The sequence below is a fragment of the Triturus cristatus genome, chromosome 9, assembly GCF_964204655.1.
Source record: "Triturus cristatus chromosome 9, aTriCri1.1, whole genome shotgun sequence".
In the NCBI taxonomy this organism is placed as follows: Eukaryota; Metazoa; Chordata; class Amphibia; order Caudata; family Salamandridae; genus Triturus; species Triturus cristatus.
The window spans coordinates 663,324,221-663,343,582 of NC_140592.1; the positions used below are offsets into that span (position 1 = coordinate 663,324,221).

The window sequence follows — 19,362 nt, forward strand, 5'->3', positions numbered from 1 at the left end:
AGGTATGGAGACAAGAAAACTGCAGAAATTCTGCCAAAAAACCACAGCAGAATATAGATAAAGGCCAAAGACGTCGAGTGAAACTTCAAAAATCTAGAAAAAATCACTAAAAATGAATTAAAAGCTCAAAAAATGAAGAGCTAAGGCTCCAGGGTCCTGCTAGCAGGAGCCGGAAAAAAGAACTGAAAGTAGAAGGGACCTGCTGTGCATTCTGGGATACTGGAAAAGTTCTGGAAAGTTTTCTTAAAGGCACAGTATCCTGTTCTGAGCCACATAATGGCAGCCTATGGGGCTTGTCTGTCCATTCCTCCCTCTCTATCATTCCAGAGGCTTTTGCTGGTGGAGGCAGGTTTTTCTCTGTGGAAAAAGCTGGGCAGGCAGTGCTGTTCGTGGATGTTGGTGGAATTTTCTAGTTGAAGTACTGGACAGTGTAGCCTATGGATATAGGCTGCATTATCCGTCTTTGAATTCTCTCTTAAGTGTAGCTGCAGGTCTGCATGGCTTGACAACTTAAGAGATTATTTTTATTGCTCCAGGGTCCGCGCGCATGGGCGGGGCTATTCACTAGATTATGACTATACACAGAGATCCCCTACTACAGAATTTCACCTTACGATGTTGCTAGGTAGGACTGTTAACATGGGCTGGACACTAGCCATTGCACGAATTGAAACATTCTACTTGAAATAGGGAAACGTTCTACTTAAGATACAGAAACAGCCGTTTCAAAATATATATATATATACACACACACACACATATATATATATATATATATATACACACACATATATACATAGACTTGTCTGTATATTTGTAATGAACTGTAATGGCTTGGACATCAAGGTACAATTATGCCCATACAATACAGTCCAAAGGTGGGTTTCTGTAATGGGGAAGGGAAAATGCTGAGCATTGTAAGGGGTTAAGCAAAGGTTTAACAGGCCAGACTTGAATCTCAAATAATATCATAGCTTTAGCTGAAAAGACATTTGAGAAGCAACACAAAGACTTTTCAAGCACACATCTTACCTTCACACGTGAGCTTCGTAGATGCCAGTCCAAGTCGTAACACAGTGCGGTTCCCAATCAGCCCGGTCTTCAGGTTTCGCACACCCTCATTCCCAATAGGATTATGGCCGAGATTCAAGGTCTCCAGGCTCTGGGTTTGGGGCTGCAAGGACATGAATGCAAATGGTGAGATTCTACATAAACATGTCAATGTTGCTACACATGCCAAAATTTGCACCTAATAAATGTAGTTGAACAATAGCATTTGTGCTGCAAAGCATTCAATACAAAATAGAGCTTTATAGCAGGTCTGTTTCCACACATACCATAATCTTTACACACAGCATGTTGCTTCAGGGTACACACGAAGGTAAATACCACAGCGACGTGTGCTAAAATTGCAAACATGTAGGTGCATGTGTCTGGGTTAAGTGTTTACCTAGCTTAGAGCTTTCATACCTCAGGTTTGTGATAGAGATAACCAATTTCAACGCTAAAGATTTAACATTAGGATACTTAATTCTACAGTATATACTCACACACTCAAGTTCACAGCAGGTATGCAACAATATGTACATGAAAGTTATAAATCTCATATGTGCGCTACAATGCACTGACTAAAGGTGACATCCACTCCCCATTATTCATCTTTACATAAGTGCCAACACTGCAGTTCCATCATCCATATTTACAGGAAGTGACATCACTGCAGTGTCCAGCAACTCTACAAGGAAGAACATATCTGGATTCTTGACAAATCCATCTTCAGAAGAAAAAGACAAACAAGGAATGGTTTCTTACCTGTAATCCTAGTTCTCTCAGTGGAATCTCCATTGAAATCGTAAGCCCTGAATAGTCCCAACCACGTGTTGGTATCCAGGAGCAGTTCTTTTAAAGTCACATTCCCACAGTATCTTCGCCTTATCTCGGAACAGTAGGAGATACATGTGAAAATATTGTGGCATCTGCAGCCTTGGGACAGTCTACAGTGACCTTTCAAAAAGTCCAACTTTTTACTTTCTTTTAAAATAAATGATAGGGAAGGACATGGCAATGTAACTATATATGCTGCTGCACTGAAATCAGTGAGAACAGAACACTTTGCCTTTAAGGATTCCCTGACCCCAGTGTCCCATCATGCCCTGCAGGTGGCCGTTTAGCCAAATCTTTTTGAGACAGTGATTAACAGGATAGAGTTAACCTTACTTTAATTCTTCCATCGGAGAGGAGGATGGGTTGCTTATGATTTCAGTGGAGATAGCCTAGAGAGAAAAGTAGGGTTACAGGTAAGAAACCATTCCTTCTCTCTCAGAGGATCTCTGTTGATAAACAAACAGAAAAAGATTAGCTAGCTCACCCCGGATATCTAACAAGAGGAGGGTAAACTGAGGTTTATAGTTAAGCGAATAGATTTCTTAGAGAGGCGTGCCCCACTTGGGCATCTGCTCACACTTCCAGGTAAGGCTTTTATTGGCTTTCTTGTAACAGGATCAAGCAGGAGACAATCCATCCAGACAAGGACTGTTTCAAAGTAGCAGATCCTGTTTGTAAAGGACCATAGTTTACAAATTGTCGTTTTTACTTTCTCAGAGCTTTGGTCTTGTGCAGATAAAACTTCAACACTCTCCTAGCAGCAAGAGGATAGAGAGATCCCTCTGTAGGAGATGTAGGGTCTTGAAACAAGGTAGGTATATAGTCTAAAATGAAAATCTAACACTACCCTCTGGAGGAATTTTGGATGGGTCCTCATCGCTACCCTAATACAATCAAAAGCTATGTAAGATTTGTGGCAACATAGAGCTGATATCTGGCTAACTCTACATGCTGAGGTTATGTCGACCAAGAAAGGAACCTTCAAGGAAAGGTGCTGAAGGGAGGCATCATCTACAGGCTCATTAGCCAAGAGAGGACAATATTCCACTGTCACAGAGCAGGTGGTCTCCGGATAGGAGGAGAGATTTTCTTAATGCCCTCCAGGAAATCACCGACTACAGGAATTTTGAAAAATGATATTTGTGCAGGACATTTTTGATAGGCCATGATTGCTGCAAGATGTAGTTTAATAAATGAAAATTGCAGCTTTTCTTGAGTCAAACGAAGGAGGTATGGAAGAAACGCCTTTTTGTGGCAGAATCTATTCCATTTAAAGGAATAGGATGTTCTTCTAGATGGTCTTCTGGCTTCTCTCATAAAATGCACTCCTAAGAAAGGTTTACAGGACCATATTGTATGAAGTCAGGAGCCATCTGACTAGTTCAATGATTGAAGGCCGGGATATTGAATCTGGCATCCAAAATAGTTAAGATGGTCCGGCCTGCAAAGCAGCCTCCTGTTTGAAAGCTCCAAGTGGTGAAGACGATCGATGAAACACTATTGTTGAGGCCACTCTGGAGCAATGAGAATCATTCTGGGCTTCACTGTTGGCAGTAAGGGAATTGGAGGAAAATTGTAAAGAAATTTGCCTAGTCAGTTGATTCACAGGGCATTCCCCGACATGCCTGGTTGGTAAAACCTTAAGGCAATGTTTGGGTATTTCTTGTTCTCGACATTTGCAAAGTCATCTATTTGAGGGAAGCCCCAATCGTAAAAGATATCTTGAAGGATGGCCTTATTCAATACTCATTTGTGATTCTCTTGAATGGTTCTGCTGAGAGTCCGGAGATTAACAATTTCTAGAATGTTTGTGCCTTCAAGGACCGGGGAGGGTGGGGGTCTGGATTTTTCTCTCCATGCTTTCCCAGATAGTGCATGATAGTTGTATTGTCTGTTTGAAAAAGGAGGGATTTTTCCTTAAGAATGGGAGGAAAGACTTCAAAGCTAGGTGCACTGCTGTCAACTCCTGTAGGTTGATATGGCTAAAGCTGTTCCTTCACAAGCCACATGCAGTGAATCTGAACATGGTGAATGTGAGTATCCCAACCTGAGATGGAGCCATCCGTCACTATGGTCTGAATTGGGATGCCTTGATGGAAATTCATACTCTTCAGAAAGTTCTCAGAGTGACGCATAACACACGTATAACCAATCACATCAGAAAAAGTAAAGTATTACACCAACACTAATGAAGCAGGCAACCAAATCAGAAAGCTCTTAAAGACAATCAAGCACTGCATCAACCCCCTGCCTCATCACCAATTCCCCTGAACTCACGCTACTGATCCTCTACCCCAGTTGCAACAATGTGAATAACACATCACATCAACCAAAGCAAAGTACTGCGCTAACACTAACGAAGCTGCCAACAGAAGCAGAATGCTCTTAAAGACGATAAAGCCAAGCATCAATGCTTTAACCTCCAATCTCTCACTTCAATAAAGTGCAATGCCATCAACCTCTTTCATAAAAAAATACAAAAGATCCAATAGCACATCAACACCACCGAAACTCCCTGTATCCCACACTACATTTTCCAATTCTCATCCATCAAAACTCCAGTCTCGCCCATACCTCCTAAATACCACGTAATATGAAGATGATGGCATACCCTCCTCCTTCATGAAAGCCCTCTGCAGACAGACCCTTTTGTGTGCCCCTCCTGCACTGTAGCCCTTCTGCTCGCCTGCCCCTCCTGTAACCCACCTGAGTGTACCCCTACCTTTCCTTGTGTGTCTGACGTCATACTGTTCCTCCTTTTTCCCCTGCCCACTTTGTTCTGCTTCTGAAGCAGCAGTGTACATTTTATCTGCAGCCATTCTGTGTTTCATACCTCACAAGTCTATATGCTCCCCAGCCAGTGCTCCGCCATGCCCTTGAAGCCCCTCTGTGTGCCCTGTCACCCCTTTGTAGGTCCTCAATTTGACTCCTGCACCTTGTAGGACCTCTATACTCCAAGGTAGTAACTCTAGCAAAACTTAACAGGCCTGGTATGTAATGTAAAATGCAAGTGAGTCCTATTCCCTTTCTATATGGTTTTTCAGGTGTCTCAAGTTCACAAACCTTAGGGGAGATGTTTTATAAAAAAAATAGAATAAAAAAAAAAGATTGAGCCCGAGGATTGGTTGTGTGTTTCTGCGTCACCCCCCACTTCCAGGCTCAATTCATTTTTTTAAATGTGCCCGAAGTGTGTGACACTGAGGGAGTGGGAGGGGTTACTATGAACCCCTGGTGTGAGGAAATTGAGTATTATATATTGTGGTTGTGGTATCTCACCATGTAACAGACTTCCAACCTTTCTAAGGACAAGTCATGCTTTATTTGTCAAATCTTAACGCAACCCTAGGTAGCTGTGGCTTCAAAACGTCATGCTTTAACATCCGAACAAGTGTAAAGCATTTTAAACAGCACAAAAGCAATTGAAGAAAGAAGCAAGTCTCTCAAGAAATCTGATTACAATTTATAAAAAAATAAACTGTATTTTTATGACTATATGAGCACCTAAAAGAAAAAGATCCACTGGAGGATTCAGGAGATATAGATTTTTAAAGCATTTTTAAATGAACCTTTTCACTCAGAAGTGAATATGCATTGGCAAAGTCAACAAATTTGACAATTGGAAACTTTTTCAACAAAAAGAGGGTGAATGTGGTTACTTCCATTTGATTAAACTTTATCCGGTTCACATAAAAAAAAAAGTGCCAACACCACAAGATAAAATTCAATAAAACCTCCATTACATAAAACAATTTAAGAGACTAAAACTCTGTGTAATATCAAAATGTTAAAATTATTAAAATCCACTAAAACACCTATTTTTATGCTTTGTTAGGGACTGGCTCTAAATATCCGGGTTAATACCCCAGGAACTTAGATTAATACAATACGTCGCCCAAGTCGGACAGTGTATCTCTAATCTGGATCATATTAGAGAGGAAAAAACAATACTTACCTGTACACTGTGGTTCTCCATCATTGATATCTTTTATAGATTCACATGCTTGAATCTTCCCAGTCGTCATGATCGGAGTCCCACGGTAACAGTAAAATAGCAGTATCAAAGTTTAAAAACAATCTCCCTTAAAATTCAATAGCATTTAGTAACCAGTTAACCTCATTGAAGAACATTCAAACTCCAGCCTATCACATCACAGACCCAAGGTATTCATCCACTGCAGGGCCCACATATCTCAGATTTCGCGCACAAGTGCAGTTAGTAAAAGGATAGAGGTATGAAAGGTGAACCTGGAAGGGGAGGATGGAGGGCTGTATGTGAATCTATAAAATATATCAATACTGGAGGACCACAGGTAAGTAACTTGTTTTTTCTCCAGCATTGCATCTTTTATAGATTCACATGCTTGAAACAGAATAGAAAGCAGTCCTTTTTCATCTTCTCAAGGGACGCATCAACATTAGTGCCAAAGAGGTGTTGCTGGTCAAATGGCTGATTAAGTATAGCGCTTTGCACCTCAGGTTTAAACCCGGAAATGCGTAGCCATGCGTGCCTACGAAGAAGGACGCTTGTGTTGACTGCTCTGGTAGCGGTATCTGCTACGTCAAGAGCACACCGGATAGAGGTGTTTGTGATCAGTTTACCCTCTTGTATTAGGTCGTTGGCCTTATGTTTGTATTTGTCGGGGAGGTGTTGGAGCAGGGACTCTAACTCATCGTAGTGAGCCCTATTGTATCTGGCTAACAGGGCTTGAGTATTTACGATGCGCCAAATATTAGCTGCCTGGGATGCTGTTCTTTTGCCAGAGGCAAAATGTTGAATGATGAAATTGCTCAAGAAGCTACAATTGCAGCTGAGATTGCTAGAGGCTGTTCTCAAGACGGTCAAAGTTCAGCTGCACTGAGTCAAGATCCACTAGGACAACCAATTGTCGAAAATGAAGCAGCGATTGCAATGAATGAGGTGGAAACAGCAATGTATCAAGCACAAGAAGATGCAATACAGTTAGGAAACTTGGAAGAGCAACTAAATGTTGAACAGAAACAAATATATCAGCAATTAAAAGAGCAGATTGACCATGGATTATTTCATGAAAAAAAAGGGTGCTCATGTACATCATTTCAACTTATCCGAATGTATGTGAGTGATCAAGCTGGAACAGGAAAGAGTTTCTTAATTAAAGTAATTGCAAGTTATCTGCAAAAAACAACTGAGTCGCATTTGTCTTGTGTTGTCACTGCTCCAACTGGGTTGGCAGCACATAACATTAAAGGAATTACTTTACATCATTTACTAATGCTGACAGTAGAGGATGAGAACAAATTGGAATACCACAAGCTATCTGAAGAAGCATGTTGTGAAGTTTCAAGAGTGCTGAAGAAAATGAAACTTCTCATTATTGATGAGGTGAGCATGGTTTCAAACTTGATGCTTGCCTTTGTGCATTTAAGAATGCAGCAAATTCTTAAAACAGAGTATGAAGTGGTATTTGGAGGAAAACACGTCATAGTTTTTGGAGATCTACTGCAACTGACACCGTAAAAGGACAACCGGTATTTAAAACACTTGCCCATGAAGATACCAGAAAGTCTCTTGGCAGTGTTGGTAATGTGAACATATGGAGTAATTTTGAATACAAAGAACTGACAACAAATATGCGACAGGCAAATGATGCTGAATATGGAAGTATTCTTCAAGACATAAGAATTGGAATTCTTTCAAAAAAAGGGGAAGAAGCTTTGGAGAGTCGATTACTTTGCAATGTCTTTCCAAATGAAAATGCAGTTGCTGCAAAAGTGTACGTGGAAATTGCTAAAAATAAGTCAGTGATTTGCTTAATGCCGACACTGCGCGAGAGTTCAATATTCAACGAAGAATTATTAAAATTGGAAAATGAAGAAATTGTAAAAATGGAAGCCATCGATAAAATACTACATAAAGGAATCACTATTATTTTGACGGGTAAGTTGAAATCAAAACTAGATTGTTTAGAAAAAAAATATCAAACTGCTGGTTTGGAAAAGACACTGTATTTGTGTGTAAACTGTTGGGTAATTTTAAGGCGTAATTTGGATGTAGAGAAAGGTTTAGTTAATGGTGCAATGGGTAAAGTGGTGGATTTTGTGAATTATCAGAAAAAGAAGGAATGGAATTTTTAAAAAGTAAATTTGATCAGATTGATGAAGTTAAAGAAATTGGTCGTTGTTCAGTTCGTTTTTTGCTTGTTAAAGATTTATATGTCCGTAGGAAACAATTACCATTTTCTCTGGCATATGCAGTGACTATTCATAAATCTCAAGGATTAAGTGTAGACAGTGCATTGGTGAACATAGGATCTACTGTATTTAAAGAGGGTATGGCATATGTTGCTTTGTCGCGAGTCAGAACATTATCTGGTTTGTTTTTGATTGATTTTGATGAGACAAAGGTTACTGCAGATGCAAACTGTGTAAAAGAGTATAATAGGTTAAGAAGGGTGTATGCTCCAAATTTAGGTCAATATCCTGTATTTGAAAAGCGTATGGTTGGTCGAAGAAGAAGGTTAGAGAATATCTGTACTGAAGATGTCAAGAAGGGAAAAGAACAAGATAATGTTGCGATTGCAGGTAAAAAGAAATTGGACACTGTTGAAGAGATTGTTGGTTATCAGTTTGAAAATAGTTCTGGTGTCAACTGCTATGCTAATGTGGTTTTATATCTGGAAGGTTTGCAAGCACAAATTATGCAGAATCGGGAAAAAAGATTGTGTTCTCTGTTGCATTCTGTTTATGAAAAATTGACAACAGATAGAAGTAAAATACAATCTGTTTCAGATGTTCGTAATCTTTTGGATGTGTGTTCTAGTTCTACACAATTTACACAAAATATCCAACAAGATGCTCAGGAATTTTTAATGAATATGCTTACAATTTTTGAAAATGAAGGTGTAGAAATGAAAATATTTTTCAAATGGGAACATTATTGTGAAAATTGCATGTATAAATGTAGCACCAATGTAGACACAGAGATTTCTGTATTTAACATTACCAGACTGTAAATCAGTGTCTTTCAATAAATTAGTGAAAGGTGCAATTCAAAACATGAAGTGTAGCCAATGTAAATCCGAAATGTTATCCACATTATTCTTAACAAAATATGGAAAATACATAATTTTAATGATGCAACGTTGTACAGCTGACGGAAGAAAATTGGATACTTTAATAAAACAATTTGTAGCAGCACAACTATCAATATCAGGAAGGACTTTTGTAGCAATTGCAATAATTTTCCATGATGGTCCTTCCACCACATCTGGACATTACACTGCCTATCTAAAATGTGACAAAGGCTGGACACTTTGTAATGATGCCCAGTTGGTTTTCAAACAACGTTTGCCTAGGGAATTACAAAATTCCTACCTAATATTTTTAAAGCCAAAGTTTTAGGAAGATAATTCACTCTGAGGAATTTATTATTATAATTTAATAGGACTACCATTGGACAATTTACATAAAGAAGTAGTGCAAAAATACCATTTGGCCTCAAGGAAAGGTATATTTTTGAATTATGGACTTTTTGGTGATCATTTATTCGGTGATTATTTTAATGCGGCATCATTTACAGTTTTTATAAGTTAAAGTTATAACATTTTGTAATCCGTAAGCATTTCATATATCTATGATTTGTATTTTCTGGTATTTTACTGAGAATAGTATGTTGGTTTCTTTTTAACAATCTTTCTGATTTTTTTTTTTTTGCCCGCTGTTAAGTGATGAGTACCATTGAAATCGAGTGAAATTCAATATATTCTGAGAACAGCAAAAAAGGCAAACAAATTACTTTGTGGAAATTATGTTGTGTTGTAAAAAATGTATTATATGTTATGTTTTTTTTCTATTCTTTCACAGATCCAAATTTTAAAATAAGCAATTTTTAAGAATGTATATTTGAATGAAAAACAGCAAAAAATGTATGCCATTTTTAATTCCTATTATTGTGAAGGTAAGTTTAACTAAGTCTCAATATGCAGAATGAAGAGGCCTGCAAGAAGCTACAAAGTTGAAACACGTTTCTAAGAACACTCTGTTTATGTAGTTTTGAAATCTGACCATAATCAGATATCATGTGACCTGCAAAAAAAGAGATTTGAGGGGTTCATAATATTTCACCTTTTTAGCTGTTGAAGGACCGCAATCATTTCAATCATTCTTCTTTGAACATCGTTGCAGACAAAACTCTGTGCATACCTTCTATAATTCGCAAGGAAATTTAAAAACGGAAATGTTTCACTTTTTGTAACATAGTTATTGTGCAAGATACTCTTTTATATTTACAAAGAGAGGAAAAGGCACTCTGTGCACTTTTTATACTCCATGTAAATAGAACCTCATCATTTAGACCACTTTGTGTTGAAAGGGTGTTCTATAAGTGTTGTTGTACATGATTGCACTTAATACTCATAGAACAAGACACATGTCTAGATTTATCAGAAATCATAAATCTCGATATGTGTGTGAATGGTGCACCATTCTACAATTGGTGTAGGAAAGCATAACAAAGAGAATTTTTTTCATTTCTCCACATTTTTATATCTTTAATGCATGCTGAAATGTTCAGCATACATTGAAGGAGAAAAATGCATTTTCTCATTGTTTTTGTGCAGGAAGGTGTGTCGTCCTGCAGAAAAACAAACAGCACATGACACAGATATCCTTGCACTATGGTGCAAGGGTGCCTGTGTCACCACATGGCTGCAGTTTAAGCAGCCGTGCAGACAGAAGCATAGATTTGCAACATATTTATGTACATATGTTGCATCCCTGTGCTTCGGAAGTACTACAGCACACTGCAGTTAAAGAGGTTACTGTGTGATGCTGCAGCACTTCCTTATAGTTATGCACTTATACATTCACCATACGCTACTAATGCATTAATTCAGTCAATTACGTACTACACATACATTCATCTAAACTTTCACACACTAACAAAGAAATTTAGCTCTTTTTTTAAACCAGGAAAGTTAGTTCTTACAAGAACTTTTTTTTTCTACTTTCTTTTTATATATTTTCTTTTGGTTTTTCTAACAATTTTGTGATTTTTTGGTTTTTCAGAGAAAAAAAAAGCAGAGCACTTTTAAAAATTTAAATTGAGGACGGATGTCCAAGGTTTGGTCTGAAGGATGCACTCTTGATGTGCTCGGCTGCGATGAGGTGAATGGCGCAGGAGCAGGAGTGTTTCTCATCCGTCGGCACTCTTCTCGTGCAAGATTGTTTGGATGAAGGGTCCTCATGTGCTTCATCATACTTGCCGTGCCGCAAGAGTATTTCTTGTTAGGATCCCCTCTCAATAGGACTCTTTTGCACATCTTTCATGTGACCAAGGTGGCATTGGTCTTATTCTGCCCCGCGGGAAAAGTAAAATATGTCCACACCACTGAAGAGAAACGTTCTTTGCGTGGTAACTCCGGCAAAAATTCATCCTCAGAAGTATGAGGTGATGCAGGTGATGCCTGCTGCCCTGAAGCCATTTTTGGTTGAAAAAAGTTAGAGCTAAGTGTAAACTTAGTCTAAAAAATCTTCTTCTCTCCAAAGAGGTGGTTCTCCAAAGAAGCTCAAAGAAGAATGATTGAAATGGGTGGGGTCTTTCAGTACTTAGAAGAGGAAGTGTAATGAACCAATCAAATCTCTTTTTTTGCAGATCACATGGGATCCGCGCTTACGCAGCACGCACCCAGCGCGCATCCGCGAAATTGAATTAAAAAGAAATATAGGATTAGATGTCAAAATATATTACTTTTAAGACTAGTTTAGAGTTTGTCTTCAATTAATATTCACATGAAATACATAAATGTTTTTTTAAATGTTAAATACTTCGCGGGATCCGCGCACCCACTGCGTCAGACGCAGATGACGCATCATGGAAGTGCGTAAACGTCGCGTTACGTACATCGAACGTGTCGCGTATAGGCTGGGAGTCGCATACCGGTCGCATTGGAATCGCACACTAACCACGTACCCGACGCATACTATGCGCTGATGCTATCGCGTAGGGATCGAGAACGGTGCGCGGATCCAAAAACATGGCAAAAAAATATATAAAATAAAGTTTTGCACATACAGTTAAAAATATATTTAGAAAAATATTTTTACAAAAGTTTGAAAAACCCATTAAGTTCAAATAGTATTTTTAATTTTTTAAAAGAATTGAAAAAATACATTTAAAAATGGTGATAAAAAAGTATTTTAAAAAAAAATGTAATTAATGAAATGACACTGAATTTGAAAAATATAGAAATCCAAACAAAATCATTAAACATGATATCTTCAGAGATAAGTAATAGATAAGAATTAGCATTTAAAAAACCGTTGAAATTCACTGAAAAAACCATAGGTTTCATGCACGTTATAGTTAGGAATTGGCATTTAAAAAACCTTTGAAATTCACTGAAAAAACCATAGGTTTTAGGCACGTTATAGTTAGGAATTGGCATTTAAAAAACCTTAGAAATTCACTGAAAAAACCATAGGTTTCAGGGGCGTTCTAGTTAGGAATTGGCATTTAAAAAAACCTTAGAAATTCACTGAAAAAAACAGATTTCAGGGGCGTTATAGTTAGCTGGACATTTCCCTCGTACAAAACCCTAGAAATTCCCCTGTTATAGTTAGTTCAGCTAACTATAACTCGCGCCCCCGCAATGCACTGCTGATGAAGTCACATATTACATCACTCATGACATGGTCAGTGACCTCACTGATGACATCTCTCACGACATCTCAAATGACATCACTGATGACATCATCCATGTGATAAATTACTGCATCTTCTCACACCCTAATTTAACCGTTGACACACAAACTCAAAATTTCAGACGTCCATTCTCAAAACCATAGATACTCCAATACCAATAACTACATACCCACTTATTAACTCTTAGGTCCACATACACCTCCTCTCATTCACATGTACAGTCACTCATACTTACAGTCACTCCGTACAAGACTATCATATGCATTTATACACCTACATAGACACTCACACACCACTAATCATCCATAGAGGTACTGTCACACCTAGTCAGTCATGCAAATAATGAATCACACTCCCATTTACTCACCCATGCAGTTATACACACTCAAGTTCACTTATTCATAAAAACAGTACCACATTCTTACGCTCTTATACAATCATTGATACAAGCACACACTCATCCATACAGCCACTCTCACAATCACACACTCTCACATATACCCACTTATATACTCTTACACGCATATATACTGCCTTTCACATATGTAGTTAGTCAGAAATGTACCACTGAGATATACATTCAATCCCTAACACACCCATACATACACTCACTAAACCATACAGTTCATCACAGATGCACTCTTAAAACCATGCACCCATAGAATCACCCACTCACACATCTATGCACAGAGTCACACACAGCCTACCCACACAAACACTCAGGCACCCATACAGATACTCAGACAACCAATCGATAACCCATATAGACACTCGTATAGCTATTCACAAAACCATGCAGCCACTTATACACCAACAGCCAGAAACATACAGACATTCACACAGTTTAGTCACTAGTCTGCAGTAAGATACATTTAATGACTCTTATAGAGTCAGTTACGCACCTAGAAAATCATCCATTCACACACTTGTACACCTACTTATTTTTCAACAGGCCTTTCCCTATATATATTAAACATATTGAAACTGTTCAGAAACACATACTCAATGGATGACGTCATCAGTGATGTCATCATTGATGTCATCTGAGATGTCATCAATGATGTCATGAGTGATGTCACTGACCATGTCATGAGTGATGTAATATGTGACGTCATCAGCAGTGCACTGCAGGGGCGCGAGTTATAGTTAGCTGAACTAACTATAACAGGGGAATTTCTAGGGTTTTGTACGAAGGAAATGTCCAGCTAACTATAACGCCCCTGAAACCTATAAAAACCATAGGATTGAGGTACTTTAGACTTACAAATGTACATTTAAAAAACCTTTGAAATTCAATGAAGAAACCATAGGTTTCAGGCACGTTATAGTTAGAAATTAGCATTTAAAAAAACCATAGAAATTCATTGAAAAAACCATAGGTTTCAGGAACGTTTTAGTAAGAAATTAGCATTTAAAAAAAAACATAGAAATTCACTGAAAAAACCATAGGTTTCAGGAACGTTATAGTTAGTTGGACATTTCACTTGTATAAAACCATAGAAATTCCAGCATTATAGTTAGTTCAGCTAACTATAACTCACGCCCCCGCAACGCACTGCTGGTGATGTCACATATTACATCCTTCATGACATGGTCAGTGACATCACTGATGAAATGTCAAATGACATCACTGATGACCTTATCCACGTGAAAATCTGATGCACCTCCTCACACCTGAATATAACCTTTGATACGCCCACTCTAAAATACAGACTACCATTTTCGAAAAAATAGACACATCAATACCAGTTACTAAATACGCACTGACTGATTCCTAGGTCTACACACACATCCACTCATTCACCCATACAGTTACTCATACATGCAGTCACTCATCAATATAACACTATCATATGCACCTATACACACACACACACACGCACACGCACACACACTGCCACATATCCAGAGTTACTCACACACCTAGTCAGTCATGCAAAGAATCAATCATACTTCCATTTACTCACCTATACAGTTATACAGAAACCACCTCATTTATTCATCCATATACTAACATAATTACTCTTATAGACTCACTGATACAAATACACACTCATCCATGCAGCCACTCTCACAATTACGGACTCTCACATATAGTTATTTATATACACCATCACTCACATATACTGCCTTTTACATATGTAGTTACTTGCACATGTACTACTGAGACATCCATTCACTCACCAACACACCCATACACCCACTCACCCACCCATACAGCTGTTTCTACATCCACTCTTGAACCCATACACCCAGTGAATCAACCACTCACACATCTATGCACAGTCATACACCTCCCACCCACCCACACACAGGCAGCCATACAAATACTCAGGCAAGCAATCAAACCATATAGACACTCATGCAACTACTCACCAACCCATGCAGCAGCTTACAACAGACTGATACAGACTTTCACTCATTTTATTCACTAACTCATGCATTCAATTAGACACATTTAATCACTCACTTATACAGTCAGTCACGTACCTACTAAATCCTCCACACAGACACTTATACACCCACTCATTCTTCAATACAGCTTGGCATATATATATAAAACAAATTTAAACTTTACAGAAACACACAGTCACTGGATGATGTCATCAGTGATTTCATCAGTGATGTCACTGTCCATGCCATGAATGATGTAATATGTGACGTCATCCGCAGTACATTGCGGGGGCGCGAGTTATAGTTAGCTGAACTAACTATAACGTCGGAATTTCTATGATTTTATACAAGTGAAATGTCCAACTATAATATTCCTGAAACCTATAGTTTTTTCAGTGAATTTCTGTTTTTTAAATGCTAATTTCTAACTATAATGAGCCTGAAACCCATGTTTTTTTCAGTGAATATATATATACACACACACACACACACACACAGATATAAATATATATTTTTTATTATTATTCACACATACTTGACTGTTGGGGGGGGGGGGGGGGTAAGAAGAGGTGGGTTAAAATCCCCTAAGCCTTGTTAAAGACCTTTGAGGAAGAAATAATGCTCCACATGTGCACCAACTGACAGTAGAGGGCATTGTTGGCCTTACACACCAAAATACTCACAGGTGTTGCCCAAGATCATGAATTTCTATCCTTTCTATGGTCCCATACTGACCTTGTCCAAGGGGTGAAAAAAAGCTCTTTCTGCCCTGTCACACTTGGCTATCCTCGCTCACAGCATACTTTACAATGAAAATGTTTCTTCATTATGAGCATCATCTTTACTTCAAATGAAATGCAAAAACGGAGCCTGTTGTGATGGTGAAAGTAAAAGCCCATTGGCAATGACTTTCTTTTATGCTACACATCAAGAGACTGGAGTTTAAATGTTGTCCCAAGGTATTAAGAGCCTCCTCAATGATCGTAGATTATCAAACTCCCAATGAATCTGCAGAATCCTAGCAAAGGCAAACAATATTTAGTCCCTGCAGCAGAAGCTAACATGGGAGTAAGGCAGACTTTGAAAACAAACACTTAAACGAGCATCAAAGATTAAAAGGCTGTACTTACCAACGTCATACCCAAGTATGTCATTCCACTTTGAGTCAGCTGGTTGTTCCATAGCACCAGCGTGATAAGACCTTTGCGCTGCTCTTTCAAACCTTCACAGATGTATGCTAAACCTAAAAAAAAAAAAAATAGCAAGATTAGTATACCAGGGATTGCAAGCTCACTCAAAGAGAACATGTTTCCTTTCAGAGCCTTTACGTTTTAGTACCACATGACAGGCATGTTGTCCTTGAGTACCTGCACCAGGACCCCTCTGATGGAAGGAAGGCTTCATAACTTAGATATGGAACCGGCTCTCAGCTGGAGACTAAAGGCCTCTAAACTCTACCCCACCACATCAGCTACACATCTGTCAGCACGGTGAACTTTGGATAGAGAAGGAAGAGTTGTCTGCCGTAGGTCAGGCTGGCGTCAGCCGGTGACCACTGCAGATCATGCGCTGTCTCCTTTGAGCTCTGAATGTCTTATTGTATGGCCACTGGGATCAGAGGGTCCACAGCTGGGCCCCACATTTACACTCCCCTCCCCACACACCTTCAGAGCCCACGTTTATTGTGTCAGGACACTTTGGCAATTTTGAAAATGTCCAAAGTCAGTAGAGTTAACCCAGGGATCCCACTGGGTAAGGAAATCCGGATGTATAACCATTGGCTGCACTTTGATGATTTCATAGTACAACACAAGCCTGGAGCAGGCTTGCGTCAGTTCGGGTCATTGAGCAATGCTGGCAGTGTCCGTGTTTGCGCAGAAGAAATAGGAGTGGACCATGGTGCTCTCTAAGTCAGTGCCAGAGTCAGTACAATCAGCTAGCAGGTCCCAAGCAGGCAGATGACGTTGTGGGGACCCAACAGCGCAGTGGAGAGCCCTATGCCTCCATGGGGCTCAAAGAGCAGACCGAAAGCCAGAGTCGCACAAAAAGTCTGCAGCATGGCCTCTTTAAAATATGCTATTTGTTGCAGGGTTGGCAGCAGCCCAAGAAACCTGGTGCTTGCAAGGACATAATTGCAAGATTAGTTTGGAAAGAGGAGACATCGCAGGAGTGATAGACTTTCATATGGAATGATGGGGTAGAGTCCGGCTTGGCTGTCTTACACTTCTGTCTACATTTTGACTTTCTGGAAGACTTTGAGCTGGAAGTGGACTTTTCACAGCAGTGGCCTTGTGATTTGGGACAGACATTGAGCTGTGACTTATAACAGGAGCAGGACTTCTCTTTTAACTGCGACCTCTACTAACATTTAGCAACAGAGCCTATTTCCGAGCCCTAAATCAGATTAGTGTGCATAAAGGCACACTTGTTGCACGAGTTACAGTCATGGCCAGTGCCCAAGTACTACAGGCATTCCTTTGGTGGGTCCATGTCCGATAGCTGCTTCCTGCAGTCATTGCTCAGCGTGAACACCATTTTTTTTACTGGTACATTACTCACTAGCAGGTTTTTTGAGTTGTCAGAGAACTAACAAAGCTAGAAGCAGTGCTCCTAATCAGCACCAAAAGGCAGCAAACGAATAGAGCGGATGACAGAGCGCAGGTGCGGCACTTAATGTTCCGTCCCATCACTTTCAGGGTGCTATGGAGTCACTGCACAGCCATACAGTGCTTCTGGAAAAATTGTCTTGATCCTGTCTGACGTCTGGAGATAATCTAAACGTGAGGAATCTGCAGTTAGAAGTATTCATAAGAATGTAAGTTTTATCTGTACCCTTCCCACTCCAAAAGCCACCACCAGGGGTTTCCCAGATGAAGGACTCAGCACCTACTGCTTTGTTGTCGGGGTTATATTTTTAGTCTATCCCTTCTCCTCTAGGCTGTAGTGGGTATACAGTTAAGGTATTTGGAGAATCCTAGCCAGAGAGAAAATTGATTGTCCTAAAGAACAAGCATTGGCATAGCCAATAGGTCTCGCCTTTGGGACCCTATAAGTGTTTATCCATGCAGCACACAAGCTGCAAGTTTACAAAGATCAGAAAGTAGACAGAGCAACCAGTCACATTTTGTTTAACAGCAGTAGTTGTTCTAGACAATTTTTTAACTGCATGAGCTTGAAGCTTTGTGCTTATAAATTGATTTAAAATGTAATTATGAAATATTCAGCCTGTTCTAAGGCTAAGGTAATTTGTCTCCATGAGGGCATTGGTAACTTCTAAAGATGGCCCTTGTAAAAAGCAGTGGTGCACCATATTTCTGACCTTGATGAAAAAGTATAGTCTCTTGGAAGAAGGTCACCCCCTTGTTTATTCTGCAGACATATGAAGAAGAACAGCCATGTATCTAAATAGTTACTACTAGGCCTTCCAAGTTCCTGCTTAGCCCACACATGCTTCGCTTTGAAAAGATTGGGAACTCTACTAGACCACAGTTTTAACACGAATCAGTGAGCCTGCAGTGTAAACACAGGTTTCAACAGCAGGTATCATTCATGTATATTATGTCTCCTCATGTAGTTTTAAAAAGGCAAATAAAGGATCAAAATAGTTTTCCTTTTACTTTCAGGCCGATAAGCATGCTGACACAGAGTTGTGTCTATGCCGTAGATAGTGCAACACTTGTGATACTAGGAGAGGAGCCTGCCTCCATAACTTTTATCAAGCACCAGTGGTTCAAGATGTTTCAGGTCGATAGGAGCGAAAAGAATATTGACTTATCATGGTAGGTCTCCCAAGCATGATGTCCTTGCATCTTCGAGGTACACTAGAACAGAATCCTCGATCTCAAGGGTGGTGCTCAGGTCCTGGGCAGAGTATGAGGGAGGAGATCACGAGTTCGAAATGTAAGGATGACCCAGTCTTCTATCCTTCAGTGGTCAATAAATTGAGTACCATTACTTCGCAACAGCGGTATAATTATTAACCCTTTCTGTAGGATTCCTTTAAAAAACCAGCGAGTGCAACCTTAAAAGTTTCAGGTACGCGAAGTAAAGTAAACATGCCCTTTTAAAGATGTTTATGCAAAAAACAAGCATTGAGGATTTGCACTTTTGTCAAAAGTGGATAAATATTTCACGATCTTTATACTGCCCTTTTCACATTTCACCTTCGAGACCTTGGTGGTAAAAGAGTTCAATTTAAGTTTGCGGAGTGCGCCAATCTTGTGTGCTCTTATTTTATTGGATGTCTCTGTGCTTCATAGGGCTTAAAGGGGTAAAAGTTGTCATCAGTGGCACAGCTGTAGGTGCAAGCATTTGTCAGCCCAGCCTTTTGTAAGTAAGCCTGCTTGCACTTTGATTGCCAACTGTCACGAGCAACCTGCTACAAAATTCATCGTAATCTAAGG

At 39.4% G+C, this 19,362-nt stretch overlaps 1 protein-coding gene across 1 annotated transcript in view; it reads right to left on the reverse strand.

The window, feature by feature from the left end:
- PPP1R37 (protein phosphatase 1 regulatory subunit 37) overlaps positions 1-19,362 on the reverse strand; it is a 551,713-nt gene that overhangs the window by 274,442 nt on the left and 257,909 nt on the right. Inside the window, exons 8-9 of the mRNA XM_085625734.1 lie at positions 16,090-16,202; positions 1,033-1,174 (exon numbers count right to left, since the gene is read on the reverse strand). Coding sequence (XP_085481860.1) covers positions 1,033-1,174; positions 16,090-16,202 — 255 coding nt within the window. The remainder of the gene's footprint in view (positions 1-1,032; positions 1,175-16,089; positions 16,203-19,362) is intronic.